At 34.4% G+C, this 25,402-nt stretch overlaps 2 protein-coding genes across 13 annotated transcripts in view; both read left to right on the plus strand.

Annotated features, from left to right (window-relative positions):
* The window catches only part of pxk (PX domain containing serine/threonine kinase), a 32,887-nt gene extending 21,406 nt beyond the window's left edge, over nucleotides 1–11,481 (plus strand). For 2 of the 12 annotated variants that reach the window (XM_073936573.1, XM_005173963.5), the window contains exons 12-19: nucleotides 355–433; nucleotides 1,868–1,916; nucleotides 2,009–2,086; nucleotides 2,865–2,951; nucleotides 3,038–3,101; nucleotides 4,372–4,434; nucleotides 6,702–6,729; nucleotides 8,318–11,481. In XM_073936573.1, coding sequence (XP_073792674.1) covers nucleotides 355–433; nucleotides 1,868–1,916; nucleotides 2,009–2,086; nucleotides 2,865–2,951; nucleotides 3,038–3,101; nucleotides 4,372–4,434; nucleotides 6,702–6,718 — 437 coding nt within the window. In that variant the 3' untranslated portion in view covers nucleotides 6,719–6,729; nucleotides 8,318–11,481. Of the gene's footprint in view, nucleotides 1–354; nucleotides 434–1,867; nucleotides 1,917–2,008; nucleotides 2,087–2,864; nucleotides 2,952–3,037; nucleotides 3,168–4,283; nucleotides 4,435–6,701; nucleotides 6,730–8,317 lie in introns of all 12 variants that reach the window. The other 10 variants (XM_073936574.1, XM_009296107.5, XM_073936571.1 and 7 more) reach the window with 7 other exon arrangements.
* A 2,966-nt stretch (nucleotides 11,482–14,447) lies between these two features.
* Nucleotides 14,448–25,085, plus strand: pdhb (pyruvate dehydrogenase E1 subunit beta). The gene is given in 10 exon segments (NM_213154.1): nucleotides 14,448–14,495; nucleotides 14,594–14,653; nucleotides 18,236–18,343; nucleotides 18,430–18,492; nucleotides 19,098–19,133; nucleotides 20,559–20,844; nucleotides 20,914–21,024; nucleotides 23,036–23,127; nucleotides 24,248–24,389; nucleotides 24,650–25,085. Coding segments are annotated over 10 exon segments (1,080 nt in total). The 5' UTR covers nucleotides 14,448–14,459; the 3' UTR covers nucleotides 24,796–25,085.
* Nucleotides 25,086–25,402: the final 317 nt, after the last annotated feature.

Here is a 25,402-nt window from a genome sequence, read left to right on the forward strand (position 1 = left end):
ATAGCAACATAGAGCACCGAAGTGGTCACAGTGACCCGAGTTCAATTCCCAGCTCGAGGTTCTTTGCTGATTCATGCCTCCTTTCTCTCTGCTCCCCACAATTTCCTGTCAATCCTCGCCATTGTCATATCCATTAAAGGTTAAAACATAATTATTAAAAAAATAAGACTTAAGCAGCTGTTTAAATTATATGCTTTCATTTGTTGCCGTTTAAAAGTGCAGCTGTTGTTTCCGAGGTTTCTGCTGTAGTTTGACTCTCTGCTGAAGTAATATCCTGAACACATACTGGTCATTTTGTTCAAAGCTAGCGGTTTTATGTAATACGTAACCGTTTTGTTTCCTGTTTTTTCACAGTCTCTGTTCTTCAGTCCATTCTGTCCACTGAAGCTTGCAAAACAGGAATGCCAACCGTTTCCCAACTGCTGCAAACACCGTGAGTTACTGCATTCAGTCCTCTGTGTGTGTGTGTGTGTGAACAGGTTTATGTGGTTTACAGGGACCAAGTTGTAAAATGTCATTGATATGACATAGTTTTATTCTATTAAGGTGGTTTGCAAGGACGTAAATCATGTCCCTGTAATTAAAAAAGATAATAGTCAACTGTGTCTTTTGACATCTAAACTTTTTGAGAGTTGGGTTTAGGGGTAGGGTTGGGGTAGGCCATATTATAATACTCACGCCTATGGATTTGTGTGTCAAAAAAAATTTTTCTTTTCTTTTAAAATCAGACTTCTTTTCCAGTTAATTTATATATATATATATATATATATATATATATATATATATATATATATATATATATATATATATATATATATATATATATATATATATGTGTGTGTGTGTGTGTGTGTACATATAAGAAGTTTATCATTTTCAGATAATGTTTTGTTGTTGTTGAAGAGTACAATTAAAACATGATTAAAACTTTTTACAGAGTTTCAGTTTTTACATTGAGTTTTGAAAAGACAGTGGTTAGTTTTTGAACTCATGAATAAATCTTCTTATTTTCTGTAGTTTTATTATTATTATATTTTTAATTTTCGTTTTATTTTTTTTATTATTATTGCCATTTTTGTGGCATTTTTATTTTCACTGGCATAATAGTCATGAGACAGATTGCAGTGGTACAGAATAGAAAATATAGGTAATTTTCATCATACAAAATACAATTTAATAAGTTATTGTTTTTTTAAAATAGATTACATTTGTAACATATTTTATGAAGAAAATGATTGGTTTAACTTATTTAGTTAATTTGTTGATTGCCTAAAATGAGGAAATTGAGGAAATAAAAAAGAAATACAGTTAAGGACTACTGTACTTTTTAGCCCTCAACCTTTTAAGCTGAAACTGTTTAACAGAGCAAGAACATTTTTATAATATTTCCTAATACATTTTCTTCTGGAGAAAGTGTTTTTTTTTAGCTTGGCTGAAAAAAAAAATCTATATTAAAAATTGTAAAAACTGCTAATATTGTGGTCAAAATTATTAGCTAAACAGATTTTTTGTTTCTCAGTTGGCTACTTAACAAACCATTGTCCAATGACCTGCTTAGTTTGCCTAATTCACCCAGTTAAGCCTTTAAATTACACTTTAATATGAATACTTGTATCTTACAAAAGAACTAGTAAAATATTATGTACTGGTATTATTGCAGGGAAAAAAGAAATGATTGAATAGAGATTCTCTACATTAAACAGCACTTAAACTTTCACAGGAGGGCAAATAATTTGATCTTCAACTGTAGTCACGAGTTTAAAAACAGAGAATGTTTTTAAATAGAATTAGATTTTTGTGAATACAGAGCATGTGCTGGAGTCTTTACTACAGTAATTGTGAATGTTTAAAACTCTTGTTCTGTCAGGTTATTCTATGACGTTCTGCTGTTCAACTCTGAAAAACCCCAGTTTAAGGTAAAAAACAGACCTAAAGTAAAATACAAACAAATAATAAACCAGTTTGTATTTTTACAAGTGATTAATTTCCACTTCTTTACAAACTGTAGATCAGCTCTAAATTAAAGGAGGCTCTGAAATCCTCCAAAGAGGGTTTGGAGAAGCGTCTGGTGGAGGAGCAGAGGACGGTCAGTGACTTCTTTTTTTTTTTTTTTTTTGCCACAAATGTTTGCATTACAAACATTACCACACTTGATGTTGTCATTTCAATCAAGAACATTCATTCAAACTAGAAAATTTGGTTTATTTACTCACACTGAGGTCATTCAAGATGTTGTTGACATTTTTTTACCTTCAGTAAAGCATTAAAATCTGTGTAAACCACTTTTTTATTAATCCGGGGTCGCCACAGCCAAATGAACCTCCAACTTATCCAGCACGTTTTTACACAGCGGATGCCCTTCGTGTGGGGGACACACACACACTCATACACTACGGACAATTTAGCCCACCCAATTCACCTGTACTGCATGTCTTTGGACTGTGGGGGAAACCGGAGCATCTGGAGGAAACCCACGCGAGTGCAAGGAGAACATGCAAACTCTACACAGGAAAGCCAACTGAGCCGAGGATCGAACCAGCGACCTTCTTGCTGTGAGGCGACAGCACTACCTACTGCGCCACTGCGTTGCCCACAGTATGTTGATGTACTTCCAGCTAAAAGAGAACATTGAGTAGGGGGCGGGGCTTTTGTTTTGCGCATCATTCCCTTTTAGCAAACTAACGGTAAAAGAGGCGTGGTTAAGAACACTGTGGCTGAAGCAGTCAAACTTTTCATCAACTCGGACTATAGGAAAATCCTTTTTTTCTTCAAAATTCTTTTAATTTTTAAATACATTTTTTTAATTGTTCAAGTTTTTTTCTGTGACTGAATCCTCTTTTATTTATTTACTTTTTTTTTTTCAGATCCACCAGCATAAGCGACTGACCCGAGCGCAGTCACACCATGGCTCAGAGGAAGAAAAGAGGAAGAGGAAGATCTTGGCCAGAAAGGTACTTCACCACATTTACACTTGCATAACAATAATAACCGAATGATCACATTATATTTCCTCTAAACGTGAGCTTTTTTCTTTTAGAAATCAAGACAGTCAACTTATGAAATTGAGGAGGATCTCTCTGTCAAATATAACAATAACTCTGGTAGGTCCCTGTTATTAGTGATTATGTGTATTAAAAAAAAGCAAAAGTAACTTAATTGTTGGTGAAGTTTTTTTTCCCTCTCCGCTGTCGCCACTAGCTTGCGTGGTTTGGGATCGGTAGAGCTGCGCATCGATGGATTTGCTGTTCAGTGTTTGGGCCCACGGTAGTGATTAGTAGATCACGCTAAACTGAGCTAAACTGAACTTGAATCACTGAATACTGGACCGCACTTTCAATTTGCTCTGATCTTTTATGTGAAGCTGCTTTGACACAATCTACATTGTAAAAGCGCTATACAAATAAAAATGAATTGAATTGAACTTAATTAACTTAATACACTTTATTGTCCCCAATGGGGGAATTTATCTTGAACCCTAGGCCCACATTTACATATACAGTGGTTCCTCGTTATTCGCAATAGTTACATTCTAAAAATAACCCTCAGTAGGTGAAATACTTGAAGTAGTCCACTTTTTTTTTTTTTTTTTACAATTATTATAGATGTTTTAAGGCTGTAAAACCCCTCACTGCAGATTTTTTACACTTTTCTCAGACAGGAATTATTACACTTTTCTCTCTTGTTTTTACACTCTCAAAGTTTAAACCTTCGTAGAAAAATAAATCCAGTATTATAGAATGAAACCAAACATCAAAACCATTTGATCCTCATATATTTACTCCATAATGGTCCCTACCTACTTCTACCTTCCTTTAGCATGTCCAGAAGTTCAACTTTTTGTGCGATGGTTAGCATCTTTCTCTGCCTTTTGGGTGCTACCGCAGGTGCCTTTACGGTGCAGAACATTTTGTCGTCATTGTGGGGAGAAAACGTGCAAACATGCAGTACAGCACTTCAGAGTCACACTGCTAGCGATCAAAGATTTCTGTAAATTTGGCAAGATGAACTCATTCTGTACTGTACAGGAGCCTGGAGGAGATTGACTGACAATTCTCTACAGCCAGTCAGGACGCAGAACACAATGTGCTGTAAAAAAAAGCATGTTAAATTGCACGAAAAATATTAGCAAAACTGCGAGGCCTCAAAAAGTGAACTGCGTTATAGCGAAAAAAGACAACACAAATAAGCACAAACATTCAACTAGAACTAACAGAAATCTATAATTACTAGACTGGTTATAGCGGTCATTCTGTCTTATTTTAACTGATCTGTCACCCGAACAGTTAAAATGCCTGTTAAGGAGTTAAATATCTAAATACAGTAACATTATAGTGAAGTAACACAGTAAAGCATGTATTTCTCCTTTTCTAGCAGGTTCTGGAGCGAGTTCACCTCCAACCTGCCCGTCCTCTCCTACTCCTCTACCTGGATCAGGTACGTCCTGTTTTAAATCAGTTTACCACCCTTCACTATCTCAGCTACATCACAAGAGTTTGTTTTTTCTGATTTGTGCATCTTTAATCCATACATTCCTCCTCCACATTCAGTATCTCCACTCAAACAGTCAGTTCTCAAAGCATACATGTTCTGTTTCCTTCTATATTTGTCGCACGGTGTGGTAAAATGTCTTCGATTGTAACTCTCTATGGCGCATTAACGTTTCTCATTGTTTATTTCAATCAAACAGACATCAATCATAGACATAATCTCTCATTTCCGTTATCAATCAATTGGTTGCTGTCTCTGTTCATCTTACCCAGATCATAATCCAGACCCTCTTGGATTTAGTGATACCACAAAAAAACGTAAAATCAAGAAAATGTTTCGAGATCGAACGTTTTTTTTAATTGTCGCATGTTTTGGGCAGTCAGGACACTGTTCAAATTCCTACAGAGCGCCATCTGCACTAGTATTACATTCAAAAAATGTTCATATTTGCAAATGAAATGTGCTCAAGTTGTCAATACATAATTCTTGTCTGATGTGTGATCCTCGTCATGTTGTTGTTGTAGCAATAGTACTTGTAGAAGTTGCTGTAGTAGTAGTAGTAGTAGTAGTAGTAGTAGTAGTAATACCAGTTGTAGTAGTAGTAGTAGAAACTGTAGGAGTAGGAGTAGGAGTAACAGTTTTTGTAGTAGTAGTATGAGTAGTAGTTGTTGTAGTTGTAGCAGTAGCAGCTGTAGTAGTAATAGTTGTTGTTGTAGTAGTAGTAGTAGTTGTAGTAGTAGTAGTAGTAGTTTTAGTAGCAGTAGTAGTTGTAGTAGTAGTAGTAGTAGCAGTTGTTGTTGTTGTTGTTGTAGTACTTGTAGCAGTACTTATAGTTGTTGTTGTAGTAGTAGTTGTTGTTGTAGTAGTAGCAGTTGTAGTAGTAGTAGTAGTAGTAGTTGTAGTAATTGTAGTAGTAGTAGTAGTAGTTGTAGTAATTGTAGTAGTAGTAGTAGTAGTAGTAACAGTTGTTGTTGTAGTAGTACTTGTAGCTGTACTTATAGTTGTTGTAGTAGTAGTAGTTGTTGTTGTAGTTGTAATAGTAGCAGTTGTAGTAGTAGTTGTAGTAATTGTAGTAGTAGTAGTAGTAACAGTTGTTGTTGTTGTAGTACTTGTAGCTGTACTTATAGTTGTTGTAGTAGTAGTAGTTGTTGTTGTTGTAGTTGTAATAGTAGCAGTTGTAGTAGTAGTTGTAGTAATTGTAGTAGTAGTAGTAGTAGTAGTTGTTGTTGTTGTTGTTATTGTTGTAATAGTTGTAGCAGTACTAGTTGTTGTTGTTGTTGTTGTAGTAGCTGTTGTAGTTCAGGGGTGGATAACCCTGTTCCTGGAGAGCCACCTTCCTGCAGATTTCAGTTGCAACCCATAACAAACACACCTGCCTGTAAATATCACGTGGTGTTCATTTCCTAATTAATTGGTTCAGGTGTGTTTGATATGGGTTGCAACTGAAATCTGCAGGAAGGTGGCTCTCCAGGAACAGGGTTGGCCACCCCTGTTGTAGTTGTTGTAGTAGTAGTTGTTGTTGTAGTTCTAGTAGAAGTAGTAGTAGTGAATGCTAATTTAACAACTAAAACGTAAACAAACATTCAAAAGGCTAAAGACGAAGATGCAATTTTAGATCGAATACAACACAGGCGTATAGCCCGGTGTGTGATCCGCGTCATGTGGCGTTAAAGCAACATCAATCGCTAAACATCTATATATTGTAATAATGCATTTGTTGTCATAAACGTAACTCTCTGTCTATCATACACACACATTTGATCAATAGTTCAGAACCGCATTTGAATATTACCAATATAGAATTCAAGTTTTATTAAAGCTCTTTAAACACAACTTTGTTAAAATGGCCTAAATTGTATAAATGTGCATGTTCTGCATCTCTCCATCAATGAGTTCAAATAGCCATTAAACAACATGGACGACTTAGCATTTGTTTTTAAACAATCGGTTCCCTTTTCAGATGTAACAAAGCAGGCTTTAGGCATAGTTTCTCTCTGTGTTTTTCACATTTGTGTGTACCATAAAAGAAACACCTCAAGATTTGCCGCACAAAAATTTGCCGCACAAGTCACAAAAATCTGATTTTTTTTTTTTCTCACAAAATCCTAGAGGGACTGATAATCATCCGATGTGTGGACTCATTCAGATATGATCAGTAACTTGTGTGTGCCTCTCTCTCTCTCTCTCTCTTTATATGCTGTCTTCAAAACTAGAGCATGCGCCATTTTGAACGTGTGTGGGGTAAAGTAATTCAACAATAATAATCTCTTTCCACCGTAAAGTTGCAGCTCACCTTCTCTCAGCAGAGCTCTCTATTATTCCCCACAGCAAAACTCTCGTTAATATTTACGCATGCAGATGACATGCAAATGAGGTCGACCCAGCCTGCTGAGAAGGGTTAATGCAACTTTAAAAGCTCACAATCTGCAATTGTCTGTTTACGCACCAAGGATTGGTTCATTTAAGGCTTTTCTGAGGGCAAAGTTTTTTGTTTTGTTAACGAGCACTTTTGGTTTCGTAGATTGTGATGGTTGTTTTTCTTTTGTTCTTAAAGATTTTATTATATATGTGATTTTTATTAATTTATTTTACTTTTTAAAGATGCTATTGAATGCATTTTTAAATATATATATGGCATCTGGCAGTTATAAGCATAACTGAGCTTGTATGCTGACGATGCATATCTTGCTGATTGGTTCATGAGTCATGCTGCTCGTCACTTGTTTCCAAGAAAGTGATTGGTCAGTAACTGCGAACAGTATGGGCGAATCAGCATTAAGATATTTAAAGTCAACGTGAAATGGCAGCTTTCTTTCTAATCATTCATATTTCAGATATTTCTAGTTTATAGTATGTTTGAGTGTATATTTAATAAACAAAAATGTTAAAAAATCAATACTTTTTATTTGTTTATTTTTTGCGTTATATTTGTATTATTTTTTACATTTTTATCTTTAAAAAAATTAAGGGTTTGTCCGCCCAAAAATTTATTTTCTTACACTTTTATTATTTTATTTGATCATAATTATGTTTTTTTGTGTATGTATTTATGTTTATGTAATGTTTTTATATTTTATCATATGAGAAGATATTGATTTTTACTACACTGCCTGACAAAAGTCTTGTCAATCCAAGAGCAACGAATCAACTTGAATTCTTGGTGATCATTAGGAAAAGTGTCAGAATGTAGATTTTTCCATTAAACTGCATCCCAATCATCACAAAAACTTCAGAAGACGTATTGGAACCCACAAAGACCCAAGATTCTCACAGAAATCAGTCAAGTTTGGTGAAGGAAAAATCATGGTTTGGGGTTACATTCAGTATGTTGGCATGCAAGAGATCTGCAAAGGGGATAGCAACATCAACAGCCTGAGGTATCAAGGCATTTGTGCTCCACATTACATTACAAACCACTGGAGAGGGCAAATTCTTTAGCAGGATAGCGCTCCAAGGTGCTCCAAGATTGGCCAGCCCAGTCACCATATATGAACATTATTGAGCATGTGTGGGGTAATACCAAATTTACAACTAAAGGTCAAGTTATTATTTGTTGTTTCTAAAACCTGAATAGGCGACAAGACTTTTGTCAGGTAGTGTTAATTTTAATATCATAACTTATTGTAAATTTGATTATTAAATTTGTATAAAATAAACACATTTAAAATAATTGTACATTTTTCAAAGTTTTTAAATGTTCATTTCACCTTGACTTTAAATGTTGCCGCTTGTGGTAAGTGTATAACCAGAACAGCTGCTGCACTTTAATCACTTCTTGTTTACATACTGATCTCACCCAATAGTAATGGACTGTTTTTTGATCCTCCAGGAGCTCCTCTTCCTCCTCCTCCTCCTCCCCCTCCTCCGCCTCCACCACCCGGGATCGACTCCGGCCCTCCGTCTCTCTCTCCTCCCAGTGCCAACGGTGTGGGCAGAGGTGCCCTCCTCAGCTCCATACAGTCCTTCAGCAAAAACAAACTGAAAAAAGCAGAGACTGTTGACCGCAGCGGCCCACGTTTGTGAAGAAAAAACAACATCAACAACGCTTGTCTTGTTTTAGTGCAATTCGTCCACTCAAAGTCTTTTAGCAACTTGCGTCTAGCAGTGAAAAGTGACTGTTTGTAATCGAACTTTGTTGCCATTCAATTCCAGCAGAGCCCTGCGTTTATTCAGGGTTTTTTTTTGTTTGTCAAGCTACCCGAAGTAACCTAAGCAGTTCTGCTTGGACCAGCTGTTTTATTAAAAAACGGACAAATGCACTCATTCGGATGAAAAATACGACCTCTACATTTTAAAAGTACTGACTTACGAAGGCAGAAATTGGTGGAGAATGCAGGCAACACCTTTATTTTTTGACGATAATTAACGTTACGTACACGATTCTGCTTTGACCAGCTGTCGCATTAAAATTCAGCACCTGCGCACTCATTTGAACAGAAAAAAAATAGCATTTCATTTTTGATTATTGTTTTACGAAGGCAAAACATGAAGGAGAATGCGGACAACATGTTTACGTTTTTGACGATAATAAGTGCAACCTAAATGATTCTGCTTAGACCTGCTATCGCATCTAAATTAAGAACTTGCGCACTCATTTAACCAAAAAAACTACCATCTTCAATTTCAATTATTGTTTTTACGACAGCAGAACATGGAGGAGAATGCAGACAACATGTTTCCGTTTTAGACGATAATTAACATAACGTTTTGTCTTACCAAGGCAGAATATGAAAAAAAATGTGGGCAACACCTTTATTTTTTGACGATAATTAACGTAACCTAAATGATTCCACCTGGACCAGCTGTCACATCTAAATTAAGGACTTGCGCACTCATTTGACTGAAAAAAAATACCATTTTCAATTTTGCTTATTGTTTTACGAAGGCAAAACATGAAAAAGAATGCGGACAACACATTTATGTTTTTGACAATAATTAGCATAACCAAATGATTCTGCGTGAACCAGCTGTCGCATTTAAATGAGAAATTTGAAGTCAATTTAAAGTATTGTCGAACAAACGTAAAGGATGGAGTAAAACGGGGGCAATACATTTATTTTTTGACGTTAACCTAACGTTAACAATTCTGCTTGAACCAGCTGTCACATCTTAATTAAAGACTTGCGCACTGATTTGACCGAAAAAATACCATTTTCAATTTCAATTATTGTTTTACGAAGGCAGAACATGGAGAAGAATGCAGGCAACACTTACATTTTTTGTCGATAATTAAGATAACCCAAGCGATTCTGCTTGGACCAGCTGTCGCATCTAAATTAAGGACTTGCGCACTCATTTACCCGAAAAAATAGCATTTTCAATTATCGTTCTATGAAGGCAAAACATGGAGAATAATGCAGGCAACATGGTTACGTTTTTGATTATAATTAGCGTTACCTAAACAATTCTACTCGCACCAGCTGTCACTTCTAAATTAAAGACTTGCACACTCATACCGAAAAACATACCATATTTTCAAATCAATTATTGTTTTACGAAGGGAGAACATGGAAGAGATTGCAGGCAACATTTACGTTTTTGACGATAATTAGCGTAACCTAAACAATTCTGCTTGGACCAGCTGTCGCATCTAAATTAAGGACATGCACACTCATTTTAACAAAAAAAAAAAATTAAGTCAATTTAAATTTAAAGTATTTTCTAACGAAGGCAGAAGATGGAGGAAAAAGCGGTCAACACATTTATATACTTCTATTCATTTAGTACGAATGAGAACGTATAACCAGATTTTGTTGTCGGTTCATAAAATGAGCGACATTTAAATCTGACATTTTAATTCAACTGTTTGTTTTGGAGGGTTCAAGTTGCTTTTGCCACATTTACCATTGTGCCTACAAAAGCTAAGAGCTTTTTATTGTTTCGTTTTTTTTGTTCAAGCTACATTTGTACGTATTTTCTTTCGGAACAAAGTACTCTTTGTATTCCTGTTCTGAAAGATCACAATCAAACATGTTGCACAAATATTGACATTAAGAAAATGCGTTTACGCTTCTTAAAAGAACAGTTCACCCCTAAATACTAAATTCGGTCACTACTTTTTCTCCGCTTCAAACCTGTTTGTTTCCGTTTTCCGTCTAACAAAAAAAAAAGAGATATTTTGAAGAATGTTGGAAACTAGTAGCCAGTGACTTCCATAGTATTTATTATTCTACTATGGAAGTCAATGGCTTCCCGTTTCCAGTATATATGTTGAAATAGTATATTTATAGTGGAAACGTTTTTATTTAGGGGTGAACTGTCTCTTTAAAAAAAGCTGCTGTTAGAAAGAAAAATGGCTTTGATTTACCACTGAAATGATTGTATATTGTCCATTGTGGTGTCACTTATTCCGTCTAATCCCATTGGTTGCTGCAGCCTGGTAGGGATTTTCAGCCAATCAGAGATGACCAAGTGTTGGTAAACGAAAGCGGTTTCTCATTTTGCACACACACATATTGGGGAGACTTGTATATTTCATATTCATCGCGGGGTCCTGTTGAAAAGCAGATCCAATTGTAATCTATACCAGTGTACAGTAATGCACAAAGCTCTAGTACCCGCATTTGTACATAGACTCAGACACACACTGAAAGCAGTTCAGTAGCGTACTACACATTCTCAGCTTTGTTATTACCGTGGGGGAAGAGTTTAATAATGTTTTCATTTTTTCGCTACAGCACTTTACCGCTGATTATTTGGCAGTGGTCTTGAAGAAGAAACATTCTAAAGTTTACAACAGAGATTTATGTATGTATGAGGACGGTTGAAGAATTAATGTGTTTGATGATGATGATGATGATGATGAAATTTGCCACTGATTTTCGCCTCTGTACAGTTGCCACATCCGTCTTTGAAAGCACTGGAGGAGAACGTCCTCAAAGTGCTAAAATATTGTTTTCCCTGTTATTAAAAATACTTGTATTGGCAATATATTTTAAAAGGATGGTCTTGTGCTTTTAGTTGTGAACATTGAAGTAAAGACAATGGAACAGATCTCACGTTGTTCAATTCCTTGCTCTAACATTAAGCTATAGATTAGTTGTATATATGTGGATACAGTGAATAATATCATTTTAAATTCATTGTATATTTCATTGTTATACTTTATTAACTGTTTTATAATTGATTATTAATGGTATATTGTAAATGCATTAGAATTGAGATCTTATTAATAACATGAATATTATTTAATGGGTAACTAATAATTTTATATTAAAAATATTTTTATTACATAATAATAATAATATACTCATCGACATGTTCAAGAAGCCAGTCTGAGATGATTTGCACTTTTTGCCATGGTCCATTATCCTGCTGGAAGGAGCGATCAGAAGATGGGTACACTGTGGTAATAAAGGGATGAACATGGTCAGCAGCAATACTGACATGATGCTCAATCAGTACTAATGGGCCAAAATTGTGCCAAGAAAATATCCCCCACACCATTACACCACCACCACCAGCCTGAATCGTTGATACAAGGCAGGATGGATCCATGCTTTCATGTTGTTGACGTCAAATTCTGACCCTACCAGCTGAATGTCGCAGCAGAAATCGAGGCTCATCAGACCAGGCAGCTTTTTCCAATCTTCTATTGTCCAATTTTGGTGAGTCTGTGTAGCCTCAGTTATCCGTCTGGCACCAACAACCATGACACGTTCAAAGTCACTTAAATCACCTTTCTTCCCCATTCTGATGCTCGGTTTGAACTGCAGCAAATCGTCTTGTCATGTCTACATGCCTAAATGCATTGAGTTGCTGCCATGTGATTGGATAGTTGAACAGGTGTACCTAATAAAGTGGCCAGTGAGTGTATAATGCTACTGTAAATATAATTAACAAGGAGTTATATGTGGTTTTTATATAAAAATGTTTACTAAATATAGTTTTCAATTTGTTTTTAAAAGTTTGTAAGCTTATTAATATATATTTTATATTTAGGTTATTTTAAAACTTACATATACAATATATAAGTTTTACATATATAATATATGTATAGTCAAAAGTAAAATATAGCCATTATATATATATATATATATATATATATATATATATATATATATATATATATATATATATATATATATATATATATATATATATATATATATATATAGTTGAAGTCAGAATTATTAGGCCCCCTGAATTATTAGACCGCTGGTTTATTTTTTCCCCAATTTCTGTTTAGCTGAGAGATTTTTTCAACACATTTCTGATCATAATAGTTTTAATAACTCTACTCTAATAACTTATTTATTCTATCTTTGCCATGATGACAGGAGATAATATTTTACTGGATATTTTTCAAGACAGCTTATACAGCTTAAAATGACATTTATAGGCTTAATTAGGTTAACTAGGCAGGTTAGGGTAATTAGGCAAGTTATTGTATAACGATGGTTTGTTCTGTAGATTATAGAGAAAAATATAGCTTAAAGGAGCTAATAATTTTGTTCATAAAATGGTGTTTAAAAAATTAAAAACTCCCTTTTATTCTAGCCCAAATTCAACAAATAAGACTTTTTTTAGAAGAAAAAATATTATCAGACATACTGTGAAAATTTCCTGTCAAACATCATTTTAAAATATTTTTAAACGAAGAAAAAAAGTTTGAAGAGGGCTAATAATTCTGACTTCAACTGTAGATGAGCAATTATGTGCAAATGTCAACCTTTCCATGAAAGAAAATTAAGCTTTCACCAAAATACGGAATCCGTTTCAGGGTTTTTTGTGTAAGCAAGTATTTTACAGTACTTTAGAAATACTCAACACTGCTTGTCAATGTTTTCCAACTATTCTATTTGATTTACCAAAGTCACACAAGTGGCAAATTCACATCTGTCACATCCATAGCGACACTTTTTCCTCATAAATGTGAAAATACTTAACATAATAAAACCAATATTTTTTTGTTTTATAGACAGCAAACATGTCCTTTTGATTATCATTATTTATTTTGGGTTGTGCAGTTTAATTCACAGAATTGCTACAAAGTATCTTGTATACTGTAAACATCCATAACACGTTTATTTTCCTCTTTGAAAGTACAAAACATGTTCTAAACATGTTTTGTACTTTCAAAGAGGAAAATAAACGTGTTTTACAGATACTCATGTTTAAGATGTTTTCTGCTCCTTTAACTGGTCAGTCGTTCTAGAAAATATAAACAAAAGTTTCAATGTGTATATATATATATATATATATATATATATATATATATATATATATATATATATATATATATATATATATATATATATATATACACATACAGTTAGGTCCATAAATATTAGGACATCTACACAATTCTCACATTTTTGGCTCTATACACCAACACGATTTAAAATGAAACGAACAAGATGTGCTTTAACTGTACAGCTTTAATTTGACTGTATTTACATCATGGAAACCAGCCTGGAAATGGCCAAAACCCCTCAAAAACCAGGCTGGTCGACCAGCTAAAATCAGAAAATCAGCCTGGCCTGGTTTAAGCTGTTTTCCCCAGCAGTGTAGAAAAATGTTATAATTAAACTGTGTATATTAGAAATTATAAGAACTTAACTGTATATAATTGTTAATATGAACTATATAACTATATTAATAGCTAGTTTAATGTCTTTTAATACTTACAAATCATAAAATGACCTTATTGGTCCTATTTTAAAGCATATTGCAACTTGTTTAAGACTTTTTCAACATGTCCCCGCACCATATTTCAAAAGTGCCCAGTTTACATTCAACAATGAAGCAACTGATTTAAAAATCACAGATTTTTGGTTTCTATAAAAAGATTCTTCTCTTGCCCTTGGACGCGGAGTGACAGTCTGACGGCAACTTCCGCTTCAGTCATGAATCCGCCACTCTGATTGGCCGCTTTCCTCGCGTTTCCTGTTCTGCTTTTACAACGCGCTCTCTGATTGGCCGCGGCCGCTGGGATGACATGCCCGCCTCCGTACAGAGGACAGTGAAACATGGCGTCTCTGAGGTGTTTCCTGCGCTCGGGGAAGGTATTTATGTGTGAATATGAGCTGTTATCTGCATATTGCGGTGGTGTTTGTTAGATGAGAGTGTTTAGACTGATGTTGGCGGTGTATTTGTGTCTCAGAGTGCCGTTTCAGCGGTTTTGCGGCGGGAGTTTCACAGGACTCCTCCGGCGGCGGTGCAGGTCAGTGATGCTGCGACTCTCACCTTCAGCAGATGCTGCATCATTTAAAACAATAACACATCTGAAAAATGAGCTTAAATGTGTATCATATTAGTATGTTTTAGACAACATATTAAGTATTAACTGCTCTCGACGATACTAACAGTAACAGCATGTTTTTGGGTGTGTACACAATGACTATACCTCGGTGTTTTGAGTAATTACTATGTGATAATTGATACTATATTAATAATAACGTTACTAGACAGTGGTAAGGACGTAAGTTAGTGTTTGTATATTATGTTATTTTAAAGCTAAAATGGGTTATCCAAAAATGAAAACTTACTTTTTAACTCCCCACAAAGGGGTTTCAAACGTTGAACACAAAAGAAAGTATTACAGGAAAAAAACTTTAAAAATGCTGGTTTTAACATTTTTCAAAATATCTTCTTTTATGTTTCAAAAGAAAAAAGAAACAGCACATTGACTGAGATATTTACTATGTTTCAGTGAACATTCTTTCTTTGGTAATACACAGTTGTAATGCCACAATGCTTTTGCATTTACCAATGTAAAGCTATATTTTACACTTTATAAGTACCATAGTATTTTCTTAGTATTTTTGACATTTAGCAAGACTTTCTTTGTTAATATACAATGTAATTTCACTTTGTGCACTATGGTAAGGTCATATGTTGTTTGTATGCTGAGAGTGCAACATCTTTATTGTTTGTTTTGGCCATTTACCGTGCTTCATTGAACATTGCTTGGTAATTTACCATGGCTATGATGTACTTTATATATACACACACCATGTTTTTTTATGTTTACCATGGCATTTTAAACTTTGACCTTGTTTTGTTGTATTATCAAATTTGTTCACATATACTCCAAATCCAAATATTTATTATCCATGAAAATACATTATTTCTGTGTTTATCGTTATCATGGAAACGGTTTGCTAAAATTACCATGCAATATTTTTTTTCCATTTGCACCATGGTAGTTTAAGGGTATGTTTATTTACATACCATGGTAATACTATGGTATTTTCAACGCATATCCTGTTTCAGTGAACAACCTTTTTGAAAAATACTATGCAGGGTTCAACGCTAAGGATTTTTTCTACTGGGCCAATCGGGCCAGAGGTTGAGATTTTTACTTGCCCTGCCAAAGTTTTCACTGCCCCCACCAAAAAATAAAAAAGTTAATTGCTATTTCTAAGCCACATATTTTAAATAAAAAAAAAAAATTTTTAAGTGGCAAAATAATATCTGTGAAATGTAGAATTTAAACATTTTAAAAATGTTAATAAAATATAATGAGCAAAATTCAAGATTTTATGCAAACAAAAGAGCAGTATTGAAAATGTGCTGGTATTTTATTGCAATTCTAAATTATTTTTATAAGATTGCTAAACTGAAGACAAATATTTTTTTTTTTCGTTGAGATTCTTAATATTGTACCCATGTGATTGTCTGCTTCCAAGACTTTAGAAACAGACGCTTTCTTTTAGCCTCATAGTTTGATGTTGCAGCCATATTTGCACTGTACTGGTTGTTACCAGGGGTCTGTTCTTCGTACGTGGATTACTCAGTTAGCTGGATTTGGATATTGACGATTTAACACGATCCAGGATCGTTTCGTTCTTCAAAGCTGATCCGAGAGTTGTTGTCATAGCAACAGTTCTGCTAGCTTAAACCTGATCGGGAGCAGGTTCAATTCATATAAACAGGATAAGATTGGCTCAGTTCAAGCAAAGATAATACAGAAAGTATGTTCTGAATTCTGATATTTTCTTACAGTATAGTTATGTACACTTGGGAAAATGGTACATATTTTTTAACTATATATATAAAGTTATAGTCATTAATAAAATAAATAAAGTTATACATATTAATAAAACGTATGCAATCTGCACCCTCGAAATGAAAGTACAAAAACTGCCACCTGGTGGTGCAAAGAGAAAACTTATTGATATGAACTTTTTAGATCACTTTAGTACAAATTGTGTATAATAGAAATGCACAGTATGTGACTTTTTTAAAGCAATAATACATTTATGCAGTCATAAACATGTTTTGACAGTTAATATGCCAGTGATTTGATGCTTCACAAAAGTTGCAGATGCCTTTACCAATATCAAAATGCTTTTGTAAACAACCAGTTATTCTTTACACAGATTAAAAAAACAGCTACTATAATAAAGGAAATCTTTTCTAAATGTAGAACTAAATACATTGATTTGCATTGAAAAACATGATGAATACTCTTTACACATGAAAGTGTAAAGCCTGCAGCTCACAACTAATGTGGAAGGTTATTGCATGTCATATTTAACAAGCCGTTTACTGCTAATTTGATGTAATTTTGCTCACATGGATAATTGAATATTAATCAGATGATGTCATTACGCTGCTGTGCCGTCAGCCAATCGTTGCATTGCTGATCATGATTTCGAGGATCGATAGATCTGTCCTTCATAACACATGCAGCGATCTCAGATCAGTTCATCCAGACATTCTAATCTGATTCGCGAACTTGTTTGAAGAACCAAATTAGCGAGAGATCAGTTATCAAGATTAAAAGATCCAGGATCTGCCAAATCATCTTAGATCATTTAAGCGATGTACGAAGAACGGACCCCAGGTTAAGAAAAAAAATCGCGTGCTCATCGTTACTGGCGGATAGGGGCCATTAACAATCCTGTCTACTGTCCCGAGCGTCTTTCATGCTGGCCCCAGGCCACCGGGCAGTCCTTATTGTTGAGCCCTGCTATGGTAACACCACAATGTTCTATATGTATGTTAGTAAGCTGTGTGTCTGTATGCCATGATAACACGCTTTCTTTGTATTTACTGCTTCCATGGAAAATATTAATACCATCAGTACATTGCGGTTTTTAAATCGTATGTTTATTGGTAAATCGTTGTTTTGGTGTTCTTCACATTCACAATCTTTTATTGGTCATTATTCTTCAATATACAATGGTAATTTGTTTTTCCTTTTTTTTTGTTATGGTGTAGCAGTTTTGTGGCCATTTACCATGGTATTTTTTTATATTATATGGAAAATATAATGTTTATAAATAATACAAGTTTTATCAGTGTATTATACAGTAATTATATTCATGTTATTTAAATTTTTACATTTTAATATTTATGAAACCGTTTTACATGATTGCTTCATTTGTTTAGAAATCATTAATTTTTATTTATTTATTTTTGGTTTCAGTAAAAAAAATCTTTCTCTTTAACCCCATATATATGTTCTGTTCTAACATATTAAAGTATATTCAGATTTAAGGGTTATCTTGATTTTTATACTGTTTATTGTTAACAGTTTGGCAGTTGTATAATGGTTTTATACAAGTTTAACTATGGTATTGCCATGTTGTTACCATGTGTTTTTTTTTTTTTTACATATATTACAGTGTTATCATGCTTGCTCTGCAGTACCTTTTAATACCATGTAAATCTCATAGTATTAGAATACACATATTCACATTTTTAACATTAAAGTATTAAATGAGGCATGTATAATACTAAATTTTTTTAGTTGTCAGGCAATCTGTATTGATAAATATGCTCTGGGTTGTTGCAGGTGACGGTTCGAGATGCCCTTAACCAGGCCATGGACGAGGAGCTGGAGAGAGACGAACGGGTCTTCCTGCTCGGAGAGGAAGTCGCACAGTATGACGGCGCATACAAGGTCAGATAGACACATTTATTCAAACATTTTTCTGATTAATGACATTTTAAACATGTTTTTTGTAATTTGCTTGTATTGGGTTGCAGGTCAGCAGAGGCCTGTGGAAAAAATACGGAGACAAACGTATCATTGACACCCCCATTACAGAAGTGAGAACTGAAATATGCGAAAGCAACAGTTTTTGTCTATTCTATTGTTTTTTCTTGCAACTGTCAGGTTAAGGATCCGTGGCTTTTTGGATTTTCTTACAGTGTGTTTTCAGTTTGATGTAATGAAAACATCCAAAATATTTTTTTTCATACATTATAATTCTGTATTTGTAGATTTAAATGACTGTAAGCATTAAGACCTTTTTCTTCAAATGAGATCTAAATCTCCTCTTCACCAGCACCAACTTTTTTATTTATTAGCTTTTATTATTATTATTTAATTTGTTAAATGTTGAATTTTATAAAAAACTGAGTATTTAAAAGAGATTCCCAAAATCCCTTCTGTAAAATTTTCAATACTTTATCCAAGGTTCTGAATCTTGTGCTTTAAATATTTGCAAACTATTACATGTTTAGAAAGAATACCTTGTTTGCATTTTTAAACAACATTTTTAATAACTTGTTATGCAAAAAAATATTTGCAAATGTCTAATGCAATCAATCAACTGGGGAAAAAATGAAGGTCACTGTTATTTACGTTTTTACCCTATTCATTTACAGTTTCTTGCCTTAATTGTTATTTAATTTTTTCTTTCTCTCTGCAGATGGGATTTGCTGGCATTGCCGTCGGTGCCGCCATGGTGAGTTTAACATCCAGTTAACAGAATTTTTAGTATTTAGAGTATATAGTTAAAACAAATAAACTTCATTAAACATCAATTATACACACAGACATCTCCTTTTTGGAAGGACACTATATACTGTTTAACTGCAGGTTAATTATGTATATATACTGTCCACCCTGTACTAGCTTTTCAGAGCTTTCAAACAATTGAACCAACTGATTTACAAAATGATTAACTGTTTTCAAGCAATCATATACTCGGGACTCCTGCTAGGGACACCTGGTGGTCAGAATCATGTAAATGCAACAAAAACTCAGGCAAAACATTTATTAGAATTTATTATTCTTTTTTTGTATACATAATTTTTTTTTAGTGGTTGTCATCTTCATTGGGACAGGATAGTAAATAATGGAGACAATTTAGCAGAGATCCCATAGTGCTATGACAATACACTAAGCACTTGGCTATAGTCGATGACACGCTGCAAACTTTAAATGAAAAGTATAACCTGCAGTATGAATGCACTTAGCTTATCATCTGATATCATGAAATATTAAGTGTCTGCATATTAAGCGCTCTTTTATAAGTTTTCAAGACTTATTTATTGTTTGTTCCATGATGGGCTCTGTTAAATAAGTGTTGTTACTCTTTTTAAGTATTTTTACTTTTCATTTTACAATGTCCTATTTAAAAAAAAAAATCTTGAAAATCTTCTAAAACTCTTAAAACTGACCTGAAATCAGGTAAAAACTATGAAACCTGTTCAGAGATTCACTATTAAATTTGTGTGATTCATGTGGATTTTATGGTATTGCACAGATCGCCACCCAGTGGAGAAGCATTGAATTTTTGAAGCCTATCGAAACGGTAATGATGTAACGAAGCCTCGTTTACTGAAATTACAGACTTTTCCTATTTGATTTGTGCTCCGAACCACTGATTCGAAACAAAAAATTCCTAAAGGTTTCAAAGCTTCATATAGCAGTGCTACGAAATCAGCCGACACTCCCCTATACACAACTTAACTATTGGGATTTTGACTGTAATGTAAAAACGTGCACCTTTTGTGAGCCTGCTTTGGAATGATAATTATTGTGAAAAGCTCTTTACAAATAAACTTGCATTAAATTGAATTGAATCCTGAAATGAATCTCTTAGGGCCGGGACACACCAGTTTTGTGTGTTCCATATGTTGCTCATTGGCCCAATTCAGCTTCTAGAATTGGCAGAAAGATATGTCCTCTTGCGCAGGCGCAGAATGCGGCCCTTTTTTAATCTGCTTTCATCCATTTGGTGTGTTCACATGAAGCTTTTTGGTCCAGATGCGATCCAATGCAAGGCAACAACATGGTTGGGTTTCGTTGGTGCTAGTTGTTTGGTGTCGGCTTGGTGTTTCTTGGCCCTCACATCCCCAAACTAACCCATCACTTCCTCTCTCAGGCAGGTTTGAGGCCCATCTGCGAGTTCATGACCTTTAACTTCTCCATGCAAGCCATAGATCAGGTCATCAACTCGGCTGCCAAGACCTACTACATGTCTGCAGGCCTTCAGGCCGTCCCCATCGTTTTTCGTGGCCCTAACGGAGCTTCAGCTGGTGTGGCGGCTCAACACTCGCAGTGTTTCGCTGCTTGGTACGGTCACTGTCCCGGACTAAAGGTATTGAGTCCCTGGAACTCCGAGGACGCCAGGGGTCTCCTAAAAGCTGCCATCCGTGACGATAACCCTGGTAAACACGTCTCTCAGGATTAGAGTAAAGTCAGGGATGAGTTTGACTGATGTGTCATGTGTTTTTCAGTGGTGTTTTTGGAGAATGAGCTGATGTACGGTGTGCCGTTCGAGATGTCGGAAGAGGTGCAGTCAAAAGACTTCGTCATCCCTATTGGAAAAGCTAAGATTGAAAGACAGGGTGGGTAACATTTTACACGAGTTTCTGTTACGAGTTCTGTTTTTTGGTAAGTTGTTAAAATACTTTTGTTATAAGGAGTTTATTACAAAAGTGGTATTGCATGACCAAATCATAAGTGTAATTTCTTTACATTTTAATATTTATAGGTCATCTGAATGACGTATAAATAAACTCTTTCTTAACGTGTAGGTGGTTAGGATTGGACAACATTTGGCTCAAGATACAGATATTTAATAAATCTGGAAGTTGAGGGTTAAAAAAATCTAAACACTTTAAATAGATTAAGTTCTTAACAATCCACTTTACTAAGTGAAGTTTTATAAACTAATTTTGAGAGGAGCACATGATATAATTGAGCAGACTGGATTCTCATCTGTAATCAGTAATAATCCAATCAGAGTGATCCAAGTCTACATTAAAGACTGATTTTACCCTACCCTTCCTTCGTTTTGGAAGAATCCCCCCTTCCACCCTATCTCCTCCTTTTCCTCTTTTTTTTCTAAGGGGAGCTCTTGAGATCTAATTGATCTCGGACCCCCTTTATATGCTTATTGACCAGGCGGGAGCCTTGGGCTCAATTATCTTCCAGCTCAGGGTTCTCTCCCTGGACAGCATGCAAAACCTAATAACGCCAAGCATATTTTTTATTTTTTTAATAATGTATTTTATAACATTTTAAGCAATATTTATACAATAACAAACAAGGGAACAGAACATGGGGTAAAGAAAAAAACATGTATAGAAAAAAAAGTAAAAAAAGAAGGGCATTAATAAAATTAGAGATATTGCATATTCATGCACCGCAAACCTTGACAGGATCTGACCTTGTTAAATCAACCCTCTGATGATTATGGAGGTTATCATTAAACCCATATGTAACAAAAATGGATCCCACCTCTCATGAAAATAAAACATCTTTGCCATGTAAGACACAAGTTAAGTAGTCCAGTGGTACATATTCAAGTATTATCCAGTGCCATAAAGACTTTGTTGGAGTTTTGTCTGTTATCCAGTTCAGAAGACATTTTCTTGCACAAAATGTCATGCAAAGTGTTTTTTTTTTTTTTTTTTTTTTTTTTTAAACGCCAAGCATATCTAAGTGTGAACTCTTGAATCTAAAATTAAGTTTTATAAATGATAAATTTATGGTACAGAAATTACAATTTGTATTCATTGAACGTGATCTTTATTTTGTATACTTATCATTTTTTGGTATATTTTTGGCAAATTGTATATCAATACATTAAACTCATACAATGAAGGTTTTGCTATTCCACAGACATATATGTGCAACATATGATTATGATGAAATTAGTGATGTTACTATTTAATATTATTATTATCAATAATAAAGTATGTTCATATTAATGTAAATATTTAATGTAGCTCAAATAGGTCACTCTGCTAGGACAATAAAGCTGTGGGTTCATTAACTAGAAAAAGAAACGTGCAATTGAAGTCGCTGTCGATAAAAGTCACATTGACTACATTTTCTACACTAAAACAAAAGTAACGCAAGTTCAAAACCTGGGGGAAAGATTATACATAAAATTAGGCATGCGCCCAAAATAAAATTTTAGGCTTAAACCAAAAATTCTAGAAGCATTGACCCAACCCAAAGCTGCTTTGTAATAATCAGTTGTTTTTTATGAAATATTAGATTTTTTTAAGACTTAAAATAAAATTGTATTCAATAATTTAAACTTATGCTAATTTAAAAAAAAACCCGAGCCAATAAAATAGCCATATATTTTACCAGTGTTCCCATGACAGCACAGTATTTCTATTGCAAGCAGCAGGAGCTAGTATACTACAGAACATAGGACATCCCTGCATTTGAGTTGATGGACATGCATGACATGAGGGGAATATTTTATAAAACATAAATAATTTCTTAATATTTTTTCCTTGATTATTTGTATGTCAGTTATTGCCAGCCATTATGTGTTTAGTGTTATTGTGTTGAACTGAATCGTTGTGTGTGTATATTAATATTGGTGTTCTGATGTAGGAAATCACATCACATTGGTGTCTCACTCCCGAATGGTCGGTCTGTGTCTCGATGCTGCTGCTGTTTTGGCCAAGGAGGGCATTGAATGTGAGGTATGAAAAAATGTATAATATTTTGTACAAAAAGATAATATTCAAAACAAACTTAAAAAAACACATTTGCTCAAAAGCAAATTAATATCACATATAATGTTAATTCATTTGTACTTATTATTGACCTAGATTCAAAAGTTGAACAAACCAGTTTGTATTTTGAATGAGTTGCATTTTAGACTAAATATTGTCGGCTTTTTCCATTTTGCCAACAAAAATATTTCCAAAATCTGTAACATTCTTTTCTGAATGAATATGTTTTTGGATGAAGTTGAGTTAAGGATTTAATGATTTACTAAATGCAGTTATTTGCTTTGTTTATAAATAAATCAGCCGTGTTGAACAAATCGTTTGAATAAATGATTTAGTTATAACAGCAACTTGTCGCCACCTACTGGCTGTTTATTGTTATAGTTATTCATGACTGGCCTAAAGCAAAACAAAAAACTTTTTTGCAATCTTATTTTCTAAAACACCTTTAAGTATTAATAATTGCAAATATTTACGTTTAATTTTATCAGGATCACACAACTCTACTACTGTTTTTACTACTACTATTTATTGTTGTAGTAACTAAGATGCTGATCACACTAGTGACTTACACAAGCTTTGAATTGAAATTGTATAGGTTTTATTACAGTTACATCTGGCGACAACCCTACTCCAGCATCCAACCTGTGAGCTTTGTAAACTCTAAAGACCTCATTTTAGTTTGGAAACACTGGTTTATTTTGTACATCACAATAGACAGACTGAAATGCACAATATGAAAATGAAGGCATGGCTATGCACAATCACTCACTGATTGATCTTCTGGACTAATGCGCATACTGTAGTTCCCTAATTCGTCAAGCCAATCTCATATGATCATTACACAACCGGTACACAGCGAGTACAGATGCCAGAAAAATATGCACATACCAAGCGAGCGTAAATGGTCATATCCTAGATTTTAGGTTGTAGAGTGTGGATGTAGATTGTTTTTTCGAAGTGCAATAAAAAATTTCAGTCTAGATGTAGACGTTTTTATTCTACAATGGCGTTTAAAAACACTATACAGCATAAAAACATTTCTGTTTCGTTTGGTTTATCTTTTGGATATCTGTGTTTTCCTCTGTAGGTTATAAACCTGCGTTCTATCAGGCCTCTGGACGCTGACACCATTGAAACAAGCATCACGAAAACAAATCATCTGGTCACTGTGGAGGGCGGCTGGCCTCAGTTTGGCGTCGGGGCAGAGATTCTTGCCCGAATCATGGAGGGTAAACATTATTCATGTATTTTAGTTTTTATTTAATCTCTGGAAATCTGATGTGAAATGAAATGAAAGTGAAAGTAGAATGTTACCAAATTGTGCACTTTATCACGTGCATACCGTTTCACTACATGTTTAATTTCACAATAGGCGATTAAAATCAGCAGTATGCTAGTTTTTTAATTACAACCCTTTCATGTTCAGAAATCGCAGGTAGAACATCATAGTTGATTTTATTATTTACTTTCTTTTTCCCTTTAATTCAAGGTCCTGCTTTCAATTACCTCGACGCCCCTGCGGTTCGGGTCACGGGTGTTGATATTCCCATGCCGTACGCCAAGATTCTGGAGGACAACAGCATACCACAAATCAAGGACATCATCTTCTCCGTTAAAAAGACTCTGAATGTTTAAGATAATAACCCCTCCATCCGGACACAATAAATATGAAATACTCCATGTTCTCTTCCGTTTCTGCATTGGTGTTTGGGGAATTCTAGGATGTTTTCTCTCATCTCGAAAATGTCTTTGTTACATGGTCTTTCCCTCATCACTACAGTCAAATTATTTGCTCATTTTGATTATAAAATGAGGTTTTGTCATGACGATAATGTTTATTATGGCCATAAACAACCAACCAACCCATGTGTAATATGCTGTAAATTCTACTTTAAGCTAAAGTAATAAACTTTTATCTCAATGGATTATGAGAATGCTTGTGATTTCTTGTGTTGTTACCAGAGAGGCTTCAAAGTTCAGTTTGTGTTTGAGAATTTGTACAGCTTGTTTTACACATAACCCAGTGCTCAGCATGATTAAGTACAGCCCATTTTGAAAATAAATATTATTATCCATTTCTCAGTGAATATTGGTAATGTATGTTGGTGCATTTAAACAAACAGGTTTATTAAACGGATACATTTAATAAAATCATACTTTAGTCACAAGACATATTTAGAAATTAAAAGATAAAACATTTCAATTCAAGCAAAATAGCTAAATCTTTTTTTTCCCCCTCTCT

This window comes from Danio rerio, chromosome 22 (genome assembly GCF_049306965.1).
Source record: "Danio rerio strain Tuebingen ecotype United States chromosome 22, GRCz12tu, whole genome shotgun sequence".
Taxonomy (NCBI): domain Eukaryota; kingdom Metazoa; phylum Chordata; class Actinopteri; order Cypriniformes; family Danionidae; genus Danio; species Danio rerio.